The sequence below is a fragment of the Prinia subflava genome, chromosome 11 (assembly GCF_021018805.1).
Source record: "Prinia subflava isolate CZ2003 ecotype Zambia chromosome 11, Cam_Psub_1.2, whole genome shotgun sequence".
Lineage (NCBI taxonomy): Eukaryota > Metazoa > Chordata > Aves > Passeriformes > Cisticolidae > Prinia > Prinia subflava.
The window spans coordinates 13,616,306-13,630,174 of NC_086257.1; the positions used below are offsets into that span (position 1 = coordinate 13,616,306).

General features: G+C 56.4%; 1 protein-coding gene across 1 annotated transcript; it reads right to left on the reverse strand.

The window, feature by feature from the left end:
• Positions 1 to 7,321: 7,321 nt before the first annotated feature.
• Positions 7,322 to 9,649, reverse strand: FAM43A (family with sequence similarity 43 member A). The gene has a single exon (XM_063408776.1). The coding sequence runs from the start codon at positions 9,343 to 9,345 to the stop codon at positions 8,257 to 8,259; it is 1,089 nt and encodes a 362-aa protein (XP_063264846.1). The 5' UTR covers positions 9,346 to 9,649; the 3' UTR covers positions 7,322 to 8,256.
• Positions 9,650 to 13,869: the final 4,220 nt, after the last annotated feature.

Consider the following 13,869-nt stretch of genomic DNA (forward strand, 5'->3'; position numbering starts at 1 on the left):
ACCTCTAGGTTAGCCCAGAGGCCCAACAAGGACTCTCAGCCTTACTGTTGCTGCACAACAGGCCCTTGCAATGCCCTTTGCCTGCAATGGTCCTTGCTCCTTTGCCTCTCTGGTGGCAGCCTGGAGGGTCTGATTTCCTTGGTGTTTCTATCTTTGGTAACAGCAGTGAGAGCTGTGAAGAGGAAGGGGTTTAGCTTACTTCAAAGCAGATGTAACCAAAAGGTCTCTATGGGATTGTGCTGGGAGTCCAAACAGAGAGAAGGCAGATCTTACACTGACTACCAGCTCCAGCAGACCCTCGTGGATCTTAGGTCTCCTGCACAGCTGTACCATGCTGTATGCTCTGCTGGAAATTTGCTGAGCCAGTGCTGCAGCCAGAGAGTTTCAGCAGCAAAGTCATGCATGGGGAATAACTGCTATCCTAGTGTAGGAATAACTGCTGTACAGATGTGAGGAATAACTGCTGTACAGATGTGGGGAATAACTGCTGTACAGATGTGGGGAATAACTGCTGTCCTAGTGTAGGAATAACTGCTGTCCTGGTATGGGGATAACTGCTGTACCAGTGCATGTGGGATAACTGCTGTGTTAGTGCAGGGACTCCCCTCCTTGCCATGCAGAGCCTTTGCATTACAAGACTCTCTCTAAAGCCTGGACATTGCTTAAGAAAGTAAAATTAGATCAGAGCAGCACTGAAGATAAGCGGCTCAGTTCTCAACCTGCACCTTGCCGGAGCACTGTGGCAGGACAGGACACAGTGTCACCAGCAAGGATGGTGGCAGACTGCCTGGGGGAGCCCGAACTCATACAGCTGCCCCTGTCCCGCTCTGATTAGAGCTGGATGTGTGGAGGTCTGGGGGAACACTGGGACGTGGGGTGGAGTTGCTGCAGCTGAGCCAAGGGCAGAGCAGCAAAGGGCCTGTGTATTGTATGCTACATCTCCAGTGAAGCCAGAGGCTGGGATGGGGAAGGACTTCCCATGGCCCTGGGTGCTCCTCAGGTGTCTGTGCACGATGTAGGCAGCACATCCTCAGCTCTCTGTGGCTATGTCCTCCCCTTGCTCATTTGCCTCCTGGCCATGGTGCCTATTGCTGCCGGGGCCCTGGCAAGACATCGTCTGGTCAGGCTCTCCTGGGACCCCCAGAGAAGGTGGTGGGCAGGGCACAGAGCCCAGGACCTGCCGCTGCTGCTGAGAAGCATCCACTTCTTCCCAGGTGAGCAAAGACAGGAGCAGGCTGCAGGGTGAACATGGTCTTGGCCGTGTTCAGAAGTCATCACTAACGCAGCTTTGATTAGCTGCTGCAAATGAACGTTCCTGCCAGCAGCTGCCTGGGCCTGGCTCTCCGCTTGCACTGGTCTGGTCTCCTGGGCCACTGTGAACACGGATGGAGCTGCCTCTGGGAGTCATCACCCACAGATTGGGCAGAGAAAGTGTGGGTCTCCCTGCTCAGAAAGAAATATTTCCAGACTATTTTCCTCCACTTCCAGTAGAAGAGATGATGTTCTTACACCGAGGTGTAGTTTCAGACAATCATATTGCTGATCCTGGAGCTGAAGTAAAATCCCTGTGCCAGGCAGAGGGGAATGAGGCTCCTCAATACCCAAACCAAGGTTCTAGGGAAATACCACATCCCTACCTGCCATCCTTGCTGCCTGGTTCAATGTCTCCATGGACTTGTTTTAAGCAGCAGGATGACAAGTCACTGGTAGGAAATGTAGGCATCTGCATTCACACTTGACTCTATTGTTTCATAAGTATTAACAGAGAGATTGAAAATGTAATTATGATAATTAAGCTAAATTGCAATCTTCCTTCAGGAGCTACCAAATTATTTATATCAATTCTTTATCCTAATTCCCTTAACTGTTCCCTGGCCAGTGGAGGAGGAACCCTTACTGCTCTGGGCTGCCTGCACCGTGTTCCAGTGCAGGCAATCCCTGATGGCATTTGTGAAACAGCAGCAAGTGTCAGTTCTTACTCAGCAGGAAACTGGGATGGGAAAAGAGCTTGTGAGAAATAGTGGTGCTGCAGGCAGAGCACTTTGGGGGCAAAGAGCCACAAGAGGGGAGAGCCAGAGGGAAGTGTGCAGGACTGGGAAAGGCAGAGCCCAGCTGCAGTCAGGGCTGGCTGGAAAGGGCAGAGCAATGCTGGGCAGATGCTCAGCAGGGCTGGATTCGGGCACTGCCTCTCCTGTCCCTTGGGGCTGAGGGTGTACCTCCCACTGTGCTCTTTGGAGCTGAAGTGAGCACAGATCCCAGCGTGGCAGGACTCAAGGGCCATGGCCCGGCCTGGCCAGCCTGGTGCAGAGCCTGGCTCTGCACACAGACCCAGCAGCAGTAGCTTTGGTGCTGCTCTGCTGCTCTGCCAGCTCCCTCCAGGAGCACTGTCAGCTCTCATTAATGTCACAGTTCAGCTTGTTCGTGCATCCGAGCAGACCGTGCGCAACTTCACGGTGCCACAGGAGGAGTGATGAATCTCATCCCAGAGCCTTCTCCTTGTGTCCCCCCTGCTCACCTGTACCAGGGCAGCAGGGATTTCCAGACCCAGATGTAACACCAAGCGTGTCACCCCTCTTTGTGGAGTGGCAGCAGGACCAGCTGAAGCAGGAAGGCTGCCTAGCTGCCCTCCATTTTGAAGCAGGAGAGCAAGAGAGGAGGCAAAGCCCTTCACTGTGACCAGTTCTCCTTCCAGTTCTCTGTGGGGCCCTTCCCACAGAGCAGAGAACATATGTTTGAGCATATGTCCCTATTTTGGGGCATAGGGACAGATGATGTATACCACGATATGCCACCACTGAGTCCAAGACATCTGGGCAGTGGCATGAAAGCCGAGATGCCTGCAGCTAGCAGACCCTGACCTTCATCAGTCCTGGGCTATCTTGTCCCAGACCCTGCCCAGCTCCTACCATCAAAGGGGCTTGATTTAAGCCCACACATGGGAGCTGTGCTCTGGCTTACCAAGTCTGAGTTTGCAGAACATTTCCCAGCTTGGAAAAAAGCATTCTGCAGCCTTTCTCCCACCTCCACCCCTCAGCAGCAGCATGGACCGCAGTGACCAGGGCTGGATCTTGGAGGGTGCTGGGCAGCTGCAGCCTGGAGCTCAGCTCCTTGCAGAGCTGCCTTGTCGAGCCAAGGGCTGGATTGGGACCTTGTCCTTCATTATATAACTGTTTCTCTGAGTGTTTTCATAGCACTCAGCCCTCCCACCAGGCAGAGCCCCCACTGGCAATGGGGAATGTCGCAGTTTTCTGAATGCAGAGCTTTGATTTCCTGCTGGGCTGTAGCAACGGATAATTCTGCTCCCCCCCAGCTCATGCACCTTGCCAGGCATTAACCAAGATTCAGGCCCCTACAAGGCACCAGGCAGCAGGCTGGAGGTGTGACCTTGTCTGGGGTGGGTGATGGAGATGTGGAGAGAGGCAGAACCTGAGAGGCCAGGTCAGTTCAGTTCCTCCACGGGGCTCTTTGAGCCCCACGGATGAACTGACCTGGCCTGGCCTCTGGGACCCCACGCTGTCCCTGTCGTGCCCTGGCTGCCTGCCCTCGCATTCCTGTCCTTGCACATCATCTCCTTCCAGCTGCTGAGGAAAACAGCCCCTGCTGCTACCAGCGGCTGGGGTGAGGAGGGGGAGACGCCTTCACAGCACATGAGCTCTGCAGGAGCTGGGGCTGCTGGTGACCTTGGAAATGCAGGGGTTTTTTCTTCCCAGCTCCAGGAGAAGCAGGAGGTGAGGCATATCTGGCTGGCACTGCACTCTCATTGCAGCATACCAGTTTTTTTCATTATCATTGGGACCCTGCCCACACTCACCCAGGAAAACCAAGGGCAGTGCAGTGCTGTCACCCACAACCCCTTGGACAGTTTGACAGTAGGTTGTCTGCCCTGTGCCTTCCCTGCAGGCTGAAAATGGGGATCTTTTCCCCACTGAATAATAGAGGGCTTGGTGTGATGGTCAAGAATTGGGCAATGGGACAATTGTGATGCCTTGGGAATGACTAACAGCAATGGGACAGGTCAGCTGCTCTTCTCCAACACACCGCCAAGGAGGAAATCCTGACGCCTTCCTGCTTCTCTGACAGTCACAGTGTGTGTGCTGAAGGTGACTTGGAACTGTCCCAGGGTTGTACTTGATATCAAGTATTGCCTGTAGCCTTCAAAAAGGAAGAGGTTTTCACCACTGACCTGGTGCCATTCAACAAGATTTCACATCCAGGAGTCAAAGCAGCCTCTCAGCCAGCAGTTCCCACATTGCCCCTCCTGTTCAGGCAAACTGGATGTGCCCCATGCAAGGTACATCTCCAAACTAAACTGCAAATAATTCTGGATTTAAATCAGTACTACAGTCTGGGCTAAAAGTCATTTCATGACTTGGCTCCTTCCACTTGACCACTGGCTAATTTTTCTGGTTGCACATGATATTTTTTCCTGTTGTGGATGAGGAAGACCTAAAGATGGGAGAAGGGCATGCTAAGGGCAGAGAAAAACAAGAAGTTGTACATGGGATCCTGCCAATACTTCCACATTTGTGTGGTCCGCCCTCAGCCTCATTTTCAGGAGAAAATCTGTAGTACACCAGCAAATATACAGTCAATAAATAGGGCTCTTTCACCCTTAATCTCTTCATATTCTGGGAGTCAGCATTGTTGCCAGGAATACTCACATGCTCTATTTAGCCATAGCACATTCAGGGAACCTCAGTCACCTGGTGCAGCACCTAAGCTGACTTGCCAAAACATCATTTCCATGTGTCAGGCTCAGAGCAGGATCATTGCCTTTCCTACTGTTGTGTGTTACAGGTATTTTCTGGCCAATTCATCACACAGTGCCTGCTAGGTCAGAGATGTGTGAAGCTCAGTGTTCAACCTTGCTGTGCTGGAAGCCTCCTTGGCTGGCTCACCAAGCCTGGGTAGTGCAGTGATTTGCACCAGGGGCAGATAGCAATGCTTGACATGTAATTCTGCAAACTGCTTCCGGGTTTGAATTCTTCCCCCACGTTCAAACCCACTGGCAGAGCTGTCAGGCAGCCTTTGCTCTGCCTTTGCCTGCTGTCCCTGGGAAAGCAGTGGTGGGGTGGGGCTGTTGGGGAGCAGTTCCAGAGTCTCTGCTGCTCTTTGCGCAGCCCTCCTGCCTCTGCTGCTCAGGGGCTGATTTGGCATCCCCAGCTCCAAGGCTGAGTTAGAGCTGACGGATGGAGCCTGATGGACGGGGAATGTGTCTCTGCTGACAGCCCGAGCAGGGACAGTGCCACGCCACAGGGACACTGTCAGCGGGCAGCAGCCCTGGCACAGGGACTGGCAGCAGCCCTGTCACCGAGCAGAGACCACAGTTTGTCCTCTGTGTATGGGAACAGGCCTTTCCCAAAGCCCTGCTGCACCTCCCCACACCAGCCCATCAGCCAGCAGTAGGCTTTTCAGCTTAGCAAGCAGCTACTTGTTTAAAATGAAAAAACAGCAGCAGCTCAGCCTTTTGCTCAAATCTATTGGACAGAAGGTCTTGATTTCTCCTCCTCTCCTTTTTCTAGGAAGATATTCCTTCAAACTTGCTGTGCGGAAAATAAAACGACCTTTTTCTCCTCACATGCACTTGTTCTCATCTGCAGGTCCAGGCATGCTGCTATGGGGAGGGCAGGGCAGCTGAGCACACATGAATAACCTCACACCAGCACTGCAGATGTACATATGACATTTTTTCCTATGGTTCTAGTACTAAAATATCCCAGGCACAAAGGGATTTGGACTCTACAGCTAATGATCTATACAGGCCTTTAAGGAAACTGCACAGTAGCCCTGCTAATGGCTTCAAGGGGAAATGCTTCAGGCCCTGGCTGCTGCTACTGCTGCTCAGGGAATTGTGCTTTTAGCTCTGGCATGCGATAAAAACCTTTTCTCACAGTTGCAGACATGATGGCTCTTCTGGAGAGAGGAAAGCCCATTAACCACCTTTAAGCACACACGGAGGATGTAAAGCAAACACCACCCGCTCATTCAACACCCGGGGCTGGTTAACTAACCCCTGCAGCTCCCCCAGCCTGCCCTCTCTGCTCCCCAGGTGCCCACTGCTCCCTGCTCCAAGCACTGCCTGCTCCCTCTGCCCCGGGAGAGAGCAGGCAGTGGCAGAGGGCTCTGGGCACAGACCTGGGCCACTCACCTCAGCCCAGGGCACTGAAGGTTCCCTGCTGCCAGCCAGGCAGTCTGGCATGCCCCATCTTGGGGAAAGCACTTTGGCATGAACTCTCTCTGGTGCTTCATTTCCCCTTCATGCCCCTTCCCTCCCTGGGAAAGGCAAAGGGAGTTTTGTCTGAGAAAAAGCAGCAAGACACAGTATTTTTTTAGCAAGGTGTGTCTCTGCCGGCTTGAACATGCTCAAATCCAGCACTGGCCACTGTCACCTGCTGCATCTTGCTGCCCATCACGAGGCAAGAAGGTGCCTTGGCAAGAAGGTGCCCACTCTGAGGGGATTCCCCCCTCTCCTCATTACCCCTTCCAAAGAAAGCCACACTTCCAATGAAAGGCTCCCCCTCCGACTGACTCATACTGAGACAATAGTCTCGCTGGTGTGACAGATTTTGCAATGGCTTTTGATGAGGTATTTACAAGTTCTGAGGCAGGCTCCTTGCACAAGGAGTGTGGCCTGGCTCTGGAAGCTGGGCTGTTCATTGACATTCCTGCTACTCCACTGATTGCAGCACGGGCACAGTGGAAAACATTTAGACATCAGAAATGACAGATTAATTATCTCTTAATTGATACCTGCACTTGGGGACAACTGAAACCGGAACATCTCTCCTACCCTGCGAGCCTGCCAGTTACAGATTTACAGCTAAAAATATCGTGGCAGTCCCGTGGCTAATCAACTCCACTGCTTCCCCTGGGTGAGGTTAGAAAATTGTCTCAGGCTGGCACTGCAAGCAGCGAGGGACCATCTGCAGCACCTGGATGCAGACAGCATTAACACTGTGCGGTATCCCCAGCGCCCAGGCGAGGGGCACCTTGCCTCTGGGCAGTCTCAGGGCACCGCAGCTGGGTTTCTCCAGACTAGAATCCAGCCATAGCGCCCTGACAAGAGGTTTCTCACACTTTCTTGCCCATCATTAGAGGTTGTGGAGAGAAAACCTCATCCCTGTGCCTTTTAAGAGTCCTTCAGCACCCAGTGTGTTTCCTTGTAGTGTAACATTTCCAGCGAGCCTGGGAATCACGCTTTGATGCTTGAAACAGCCTTTTTGTGCAGTGCTCTCCTGCACCTACATTTCCCAAGGGATTTCTCCATCCCCCAGCTCCTTTCAGGAATCCACACACAGAAGCCAAACTGCCACAGTGACCCTTGTTTCTTTTAAGTTACCATCATCTTTATTTTCTTCACATATGTGCAAACAGAGGAGATCGAAATGGTGGTGTTCTTAAAAATAACAAAATGTATTTGCATACATTTCCCTATGTACAGGTGAACAGCCACAAGTAGTCTTCTTTTGCACAGCAAAAGATCTAGAGCATCGAGACTGGGGACAGGACCGGGGCCCAAAAAAAAAGGTCTAACTTAAAAACAATAATTAAAAAAAATCCAACTTCACAACAGTGCAAACCTCTTGGACACGACAGCACGATGGAGTGACTTTAATGGAGAAAACGGCGGGGGGGCCTCTCGGATGTGAGATTTCTGACTGTAAACAAGGCGCAACACCTCCCTCCCGCCGCCCTCCCCGGGGAAAGCTATTCCAGGAATTTGGCAGATCTTCAAGGGCTGAGCCGGAGGTAAACAGCCCGCGGCCGCCTCCCCTCCCCGGGCCGCGACGAGTTGGGGTCCGGCTCCGGCGACCACCGGCACCGGCACGGGAGGGGCGGCCGCTCCCCGGGATGCTGCGGGACGCGGGGGCACCGCGGGGAACCGGCGGGACCGCGAATTCTCCGAGGGGCCTCGGCGGGGCCGGAGGGGTCCGGTGCGCCCCGGTGGGGCCGTGCACGCCCGGAAGGGACCGTGCATTCCAGGACAGGCCGGAAGGAACCCGGTGTGCCCCGGCGGGGCCGCGCATTCCCGGAGGGAACCCGGAGCGCCCCCGCGGCGCCGCTCACGCCCGGAAGGGACCGTGCATTCCCGGAGGGAGCCCAGTGCGCCCCGCTGGGGCCGTGCGCTCCCGGCAGGGACCGTGAACTCCCGGAGGGGTCAGAAGGAACTCGGTGCGCCCCGGCGGGGCCGTGCATTCCCGGAGGGAAGCCGGTGCGCCCCGGCGGCACCGCGCACGCCCGTGTGGGCTCGAGAGCTCAGCCGGTCTCGGGGTCGCCGGGGGGCGGCTGCTCGGCGTCGCTGCCGGGCGGGGCGGCCCCGTCCGTGCCGCCGCTCTCCAGGGAGGACTCGCTGCCCGTGCTTTCCCCGGAAAGCAGGCGGCGGACGCGCAGGTCGGCGCGCAGCGAGCGCAGGTCGTTGCCCAGGCTGAGCTCGCCCAGGTCGCGGAGGAGCTGGCCCAGCTCCGGGCTCTCGCCGCGGCCGGTGCTGGGGCGCAGCAGCTCGCCCTCGGGCTCGCCCAGCGCTTCCAGGATGTCTTCGCAGTCGCAGTGCATGGCCCGCTCTTCCTGCTCCTCGCCCAGCAGGTCCTCCGTGATGGAGCCGAGCTTGGGCGCGCTGCGGCTCCGCTCTACCGGCGGCTTGTAGCAGCACTGCCCGTTGAGCAGCTTGCGCAACGGCACCAGCGGGATGCTCTGCTCGCCCACCAGCTGCTGCTGCTGGTGCCGCGCGTCGTCCCGCTTCTTCAGCCGGCGGAACTCAGCCAGTGCCGTGGCCGAAGTCTGGTAGAGCAGCAGGGCCATGGCCTTCGCCTTCTCGGGCTTGGAGACTAGCACGGCGTGGCAGCGCAGCATCACCGCCTTGTGCTTCAGCTCGTGGCGGTAGATCCAGGCGAAGACACGGGGCAGGCGCGGGTCGGCCACGCAGTAGGTGACCCGGTGCAGCAGGTAGAGGTGGCCGGGACGGCGCAGCCCCTTGTCCTCGGCGTGTGCCATGCGGATGCCCTGCGCGCTGATGGTCAGCTTCATCTTGGTGCCCTGCCGGCCCGCCTCGCTCTTGCTCCAAATCTTGCAGACGGCCAGGTCGGTGCAGCCCTCACCCTTGGACTGGATGGTGGTAGCGTTGCCCAGGTAGAGCACAGTATACGTGGGGTCTTCGCTGGTGACGCGAAATTTCCGCCGCTTGGAGCGGAACATGCTGCCCACGCGGTGCAGGGCGCTCTCGGGGCAGGCGCGGGCCAGCGAGGTGAGGGCCGAGTAGTGCACGCTCACCGCGTACCCCTTGGGCTTGCTCTGCCGCCGCGCCTCGCCCGCCGCCAGCTCCACCTTGCTCCGCTTCCAGGGCAGCATGGCCCCGCGGAGCCGCGGCTAGGCGCCGCGCCGACGGCTCCGGGCGCGGGGGGGCATGCCACGGCGGCGGCGGCTGGGCTGCCCGCCCGCCTCACATCCTTGCGGGCGCCGCGCCGCCGCGGCCGTAGATATAGGCGGGCGCCGCGCTCCGCGGGCGCGGAGAGGGGAGGCCCCGCGCACCGAGGGCGGAGCGCCCGCTGCCCGGGCCCGCCGAGCTCGCTGCTCGCCGCCCGCCCGCCGCCGCCGCTCTGCGCCGCCCGCCGCGGCTTCTCAGCCCCGGCCCCAGCCCCGGCCGCGCCGCGCCGTGGGGCGGGCACGGGGCGGGCACGGGGCGGTGCCAGCCCGGCCGGGCGGCCCCTGTCCCCTCCCCGCTCGCAGCGGAGCGGGGCCTCCAGCGGGGGACGCCCGCCGGTGCGGCCGCGGGCGCGGAAGCGGCGGGACCCCCGTGCGCCCCGTCCCGGCCCACCTCGCTCCCACGGCCACGGGCGGAGGGTGGGAGCCACAGCGCTCTCCCGCAACTTTCGTCAGCACGGGCGGGGAGAACGGAGAGGGCACCGCGCGGATCCGTCTGCCCAAAATCCCCTTAAACTGACAAAAATCCCAAGGCCACTGCGGGACCCCACGCTCTGGGAGATCCCACGGCCAGGAGAGCCCCAACCTCCGCTGCCTGCCCGGCCAGGGTGGTAGCTGAGGTTGCCATGGACAAGTCTCGTTCTTGCAACATGATCTTTCCTCTGGTTTGGTTAGTTCAGCTCTGAGAGCTGTAGGGCCTGCAGCAAATACTAGTTATTATGTATGAGTAATCCTTTGCTCTTTATTTATACGCAGCAGCCGAAGAACAAGAAGCTGTCTTGTAATTTCTTGTTGGGTTGCTGAGTACACTCACAGACATAATGAGAAAGTTGGTCTCTGTGTTGTTACTATAGCTTCTTATGTCATGTGTCAGATCCTTGCCAGAAAGAATAGAAATTCCAGCGTTGCAGATAATGGCACTTCATCAGGGTTTGGATAAATGCTCAACAAAAGGGGGAAGTATGCACTCGTGCAATAAAATATGTAAACACCTGCCTAAATTATTTGACAAATCATTTCTAGAATTTGGATCAATTAAACCAGTATATAATTATCATTGGGTGTTGTTGCTACTATTATTATTATTATTATTACTATTATTACATCATGCCATCTAGCAGATTACTTGGGAATTGCAAGTAACCACAGTGACCAGCATCAAACTATTAAAAATCCCTTGCCCATTTGCTTGTATTTCCCAAATCCCCCTCACTGGAGGGCAGCGTGGTCAGCATCATCCCTTGAGACTGCTCAGCCGTAGCTGTACCAGGGGATGCCTGGCTGCAGCCATGGTTTCCAGAGGCCAGGGGTAGGTGTGGGTCAGTAACCTGCTGCATTTCTGTCTTCAGCAGCTCCAGCACAGCGGTTTGACAGTGTTATGAAGGCTGTTCCTTGCCCTGAGAAGTGAATGTGTTAATTCTTCCATTTTCCAATGAGAAAACCTCAGTTGGAGAGCTGCATGGGCTGGGTGTGCACCAGAGCACACAAGCTGTTGCCCAGCCAGGGCTGGGGCAAACAGGCCAGGCCCCCTGAGCATGAAGCCCAGCACCCACTGGGATGCACATTTGTGTGCAGCACCGTGCTGAACCAAGCCCTCTCCTCTTCAGCAAAACCACACCAGGGCCTCACAGCAGGACAGGTGAGGGGCTGAGGTCTGCACTGGCCGCAGTGCCCAGCTGCAGCCGCTCTGGGCAGGTCTCAGCCTCTCAGCCCTGATGCAGGCTGGGTCCCAGGCACCCACTGGGAGCCCCCACAGTGCTGTCGGTATATGGGGCAGGAGGGGCTGTGTGCTATGCTGCAGCCTGTGGCAGACAGCTCCTGCCAGCCTGCAGGACCATCCCACTGCATGGCAGGGAGAGAAAGACTGGTTTGTGCAGCTGATTCATCTCCAAGTAGCACTCAATGTACTATTCTTTTGTCTTTGTCTTTCAAGGTAAAAACAGAAGATACTGCTTTGCACATAAAATAAAACCAATGGCTTGAGGTGACATCTGAGACGCACACATGGTGTTCCACTCCCGCAGTGCCCAAAGATCTCCCTCCTCCCTCAAGGTGTCCTGCTGAACCCCAGCTCCTCAGACCCACTCCTGCCCTGTGCTCAGCAGCTGCCACCTGCCTGAGCTGAGCCTGTGAGCTGCAAGGCCGAGAGCAACCCCGTCCACTCTCCTGAGACACGTGGGCACAGCCGTCTCTCCATACGAGGGAGCTGCTTTGCCAAAACCCTGCCTGCCTTCAGCTGTGGGCAGAAGAACCTGTTCTGAGTGTGGGCTGGTGGCTCAGCAGGCAGGTGTTTGATCCAGGTGGGATGGAGCAAGCAAGGAGGCCCACACACCTTCCTGCAGTGCTGCCTCTGGAGGGAGGTTAGAGCTGGGGGGGCTGTACACAGATACTTCTGATAATGATGCCCACTCTGTTTGCAGAGTCATGCTGGGCTCTGCCATCCCCAGTGAAGTGATCTGTGTTCAGGAACGTAGACTTCAAGTTTTCACAGCATGGCTCGTGCAGGCTGCTGAGCCCCGTGGCTTTCCAACAGCCCTTGGGCATATTTGTCTGCAAACTGCCGTGTGTATAAGATGAGGAGGCTATCTGACCCCTTTGCCCTCCTCATGGCCTCCCCAGCCCCAAAGCAGCAGTACTGCCATTTTTGCATTGCATTCTCGGGGTAGAGGTTTCCTTATCAGCATCTCAGAGACCCACTCTGCCATCTGCGGGCTCCAGATGGTGGCTAGGGAGCAGCAGCAGTGCAGAGTACCTGCTTCTGTACCACTTGGAAGAGCAGCAGCAGGGAAGGTGTCTTGTGGTCACATCCCTGCTCGAGAATGGAATCTGTCTCAGCTCGGTTCCTCACCATGCTTGACCACCAGTTGGTGTGCCAGACCATTGTAGCTTTCTTTGCCTTAATTATGGGTCCGGTTAATTCAGGACTGTGTCTTTCCTGCTTTGTGGCAACTGCTTCAGTTCTGGGCACGGATGATTGCCTCATGCTTCAGCAGCTGAAGGGCACGTAACAAATTGTGGTGGTCTGTACAGCAATTCCCACACAAAATGCTCTGAGTTCTGTGCTGAGCTGAGGAACTGTGCTATAGCCTTTGGGTGAAGTCTGGCAGCACAGAGCAGCCCAGTGAAGTTTGGGGCACCTGCTCCATGCTTGAGGCTGTTCTTGTAGTGCTGGGTGTCTGCATTTCATTGCCAGGAAGAGAAGCTGAGGCACAGTGAGAGAGGAGCCTGCCCTGTGGGGCCAGGGCGTGCTGCCTGCTTCCCAGTGAGCATGAGGCTCCCTCCTGGCCTGCAAGGCCGGCAGCACTCATGATGTGTAGGACTTGCATGCTGGGGGCTTATCTGCATGGTGCTGTAGCCCGAGGGGAGTGCAACAGCCTGCTCTCTATTTATGCAATATCCCAGCAGCTACCAAGCATCACCTGCCTTCATGCACGCATGCAAATCCCGAGTGAGGCGTGGGAAAATGTAAGATACCATCTCTGCCCTGCGGCCTAGAGCCGGCAGCACAGAGTGCTGCACTTGGCCCTCGGCAGACCCCACTCCCTGCCACACTCCATCCCTCCCCTGCCTGGCCACTCCAGTCTGTGCTGGAACCCGTGGTCACACCCCACCACGCTGGCTGCCCTGTGCACTGTGGAGACATGCAAGGGTCTGTCTGATGGGAGAGGGTGAAACCCTGCAGGGAGCAGCCCCACTTCAGGGATGGCTTTTGACAGCAGCTGGAATTGGAGCTGATGCAGATCTCTGCTTAGGGAGAGTGGTGGGAAAAGGTGCTGGGGAAAGTTAATATGACAAGAGCAAAATAATTCATGGGAATGTACTGATTTTGTCAGTGTATGAAAACTTGTCAGGCTTTCTGCCCCAGGTAGCAATAGAACTTCTTGTGTTGCAGCAGCTGAAGTGACACAGTCAGAGTGAAACACTGCAAACCAACATTTCATCCACAGTCTCTATAACCATGCAACATGTCAAAGTTTTGACTCTTTGTTCCAAACCGGGACAAAGGAAATGCTTAACTGTCAGGTTTTTCCATGACGTGGAAAGACTGAGCAGCTCCTAAGCCTCACAGGCCATCAGTGGTGGGAGGCAGGGTGCCATGGCCCCCAGCCCCACCAGCCATCATCCAGGTCTGGCCAGCAGCAAGTGCCGATAGCTGCCTTCACCAGGTGCAGGGACAGCCTGAGGCAAGTTGGCAGGGCATGAGGCAGCATGACCTGCTCAGGGAGAAGAGTCCTTAACAGCCTTTAATGGCAGCCGCATACCACCCCTGCTGCCCTCGTGCCTCTCTGAAGGGGAGCAGCACCCATCCTGCAGCAGGTGTGCCCTGGCAGGGCTCGGGGCTGGCAGCACAGATGATGCTGGGGCCATGTGAAGACTGCAGGAGGTCCACGCATAGGCAGGCCTGGATCCTTTGGGGACACCAAGGGTGATGCCAGTGCTGCCCAGGGTGCC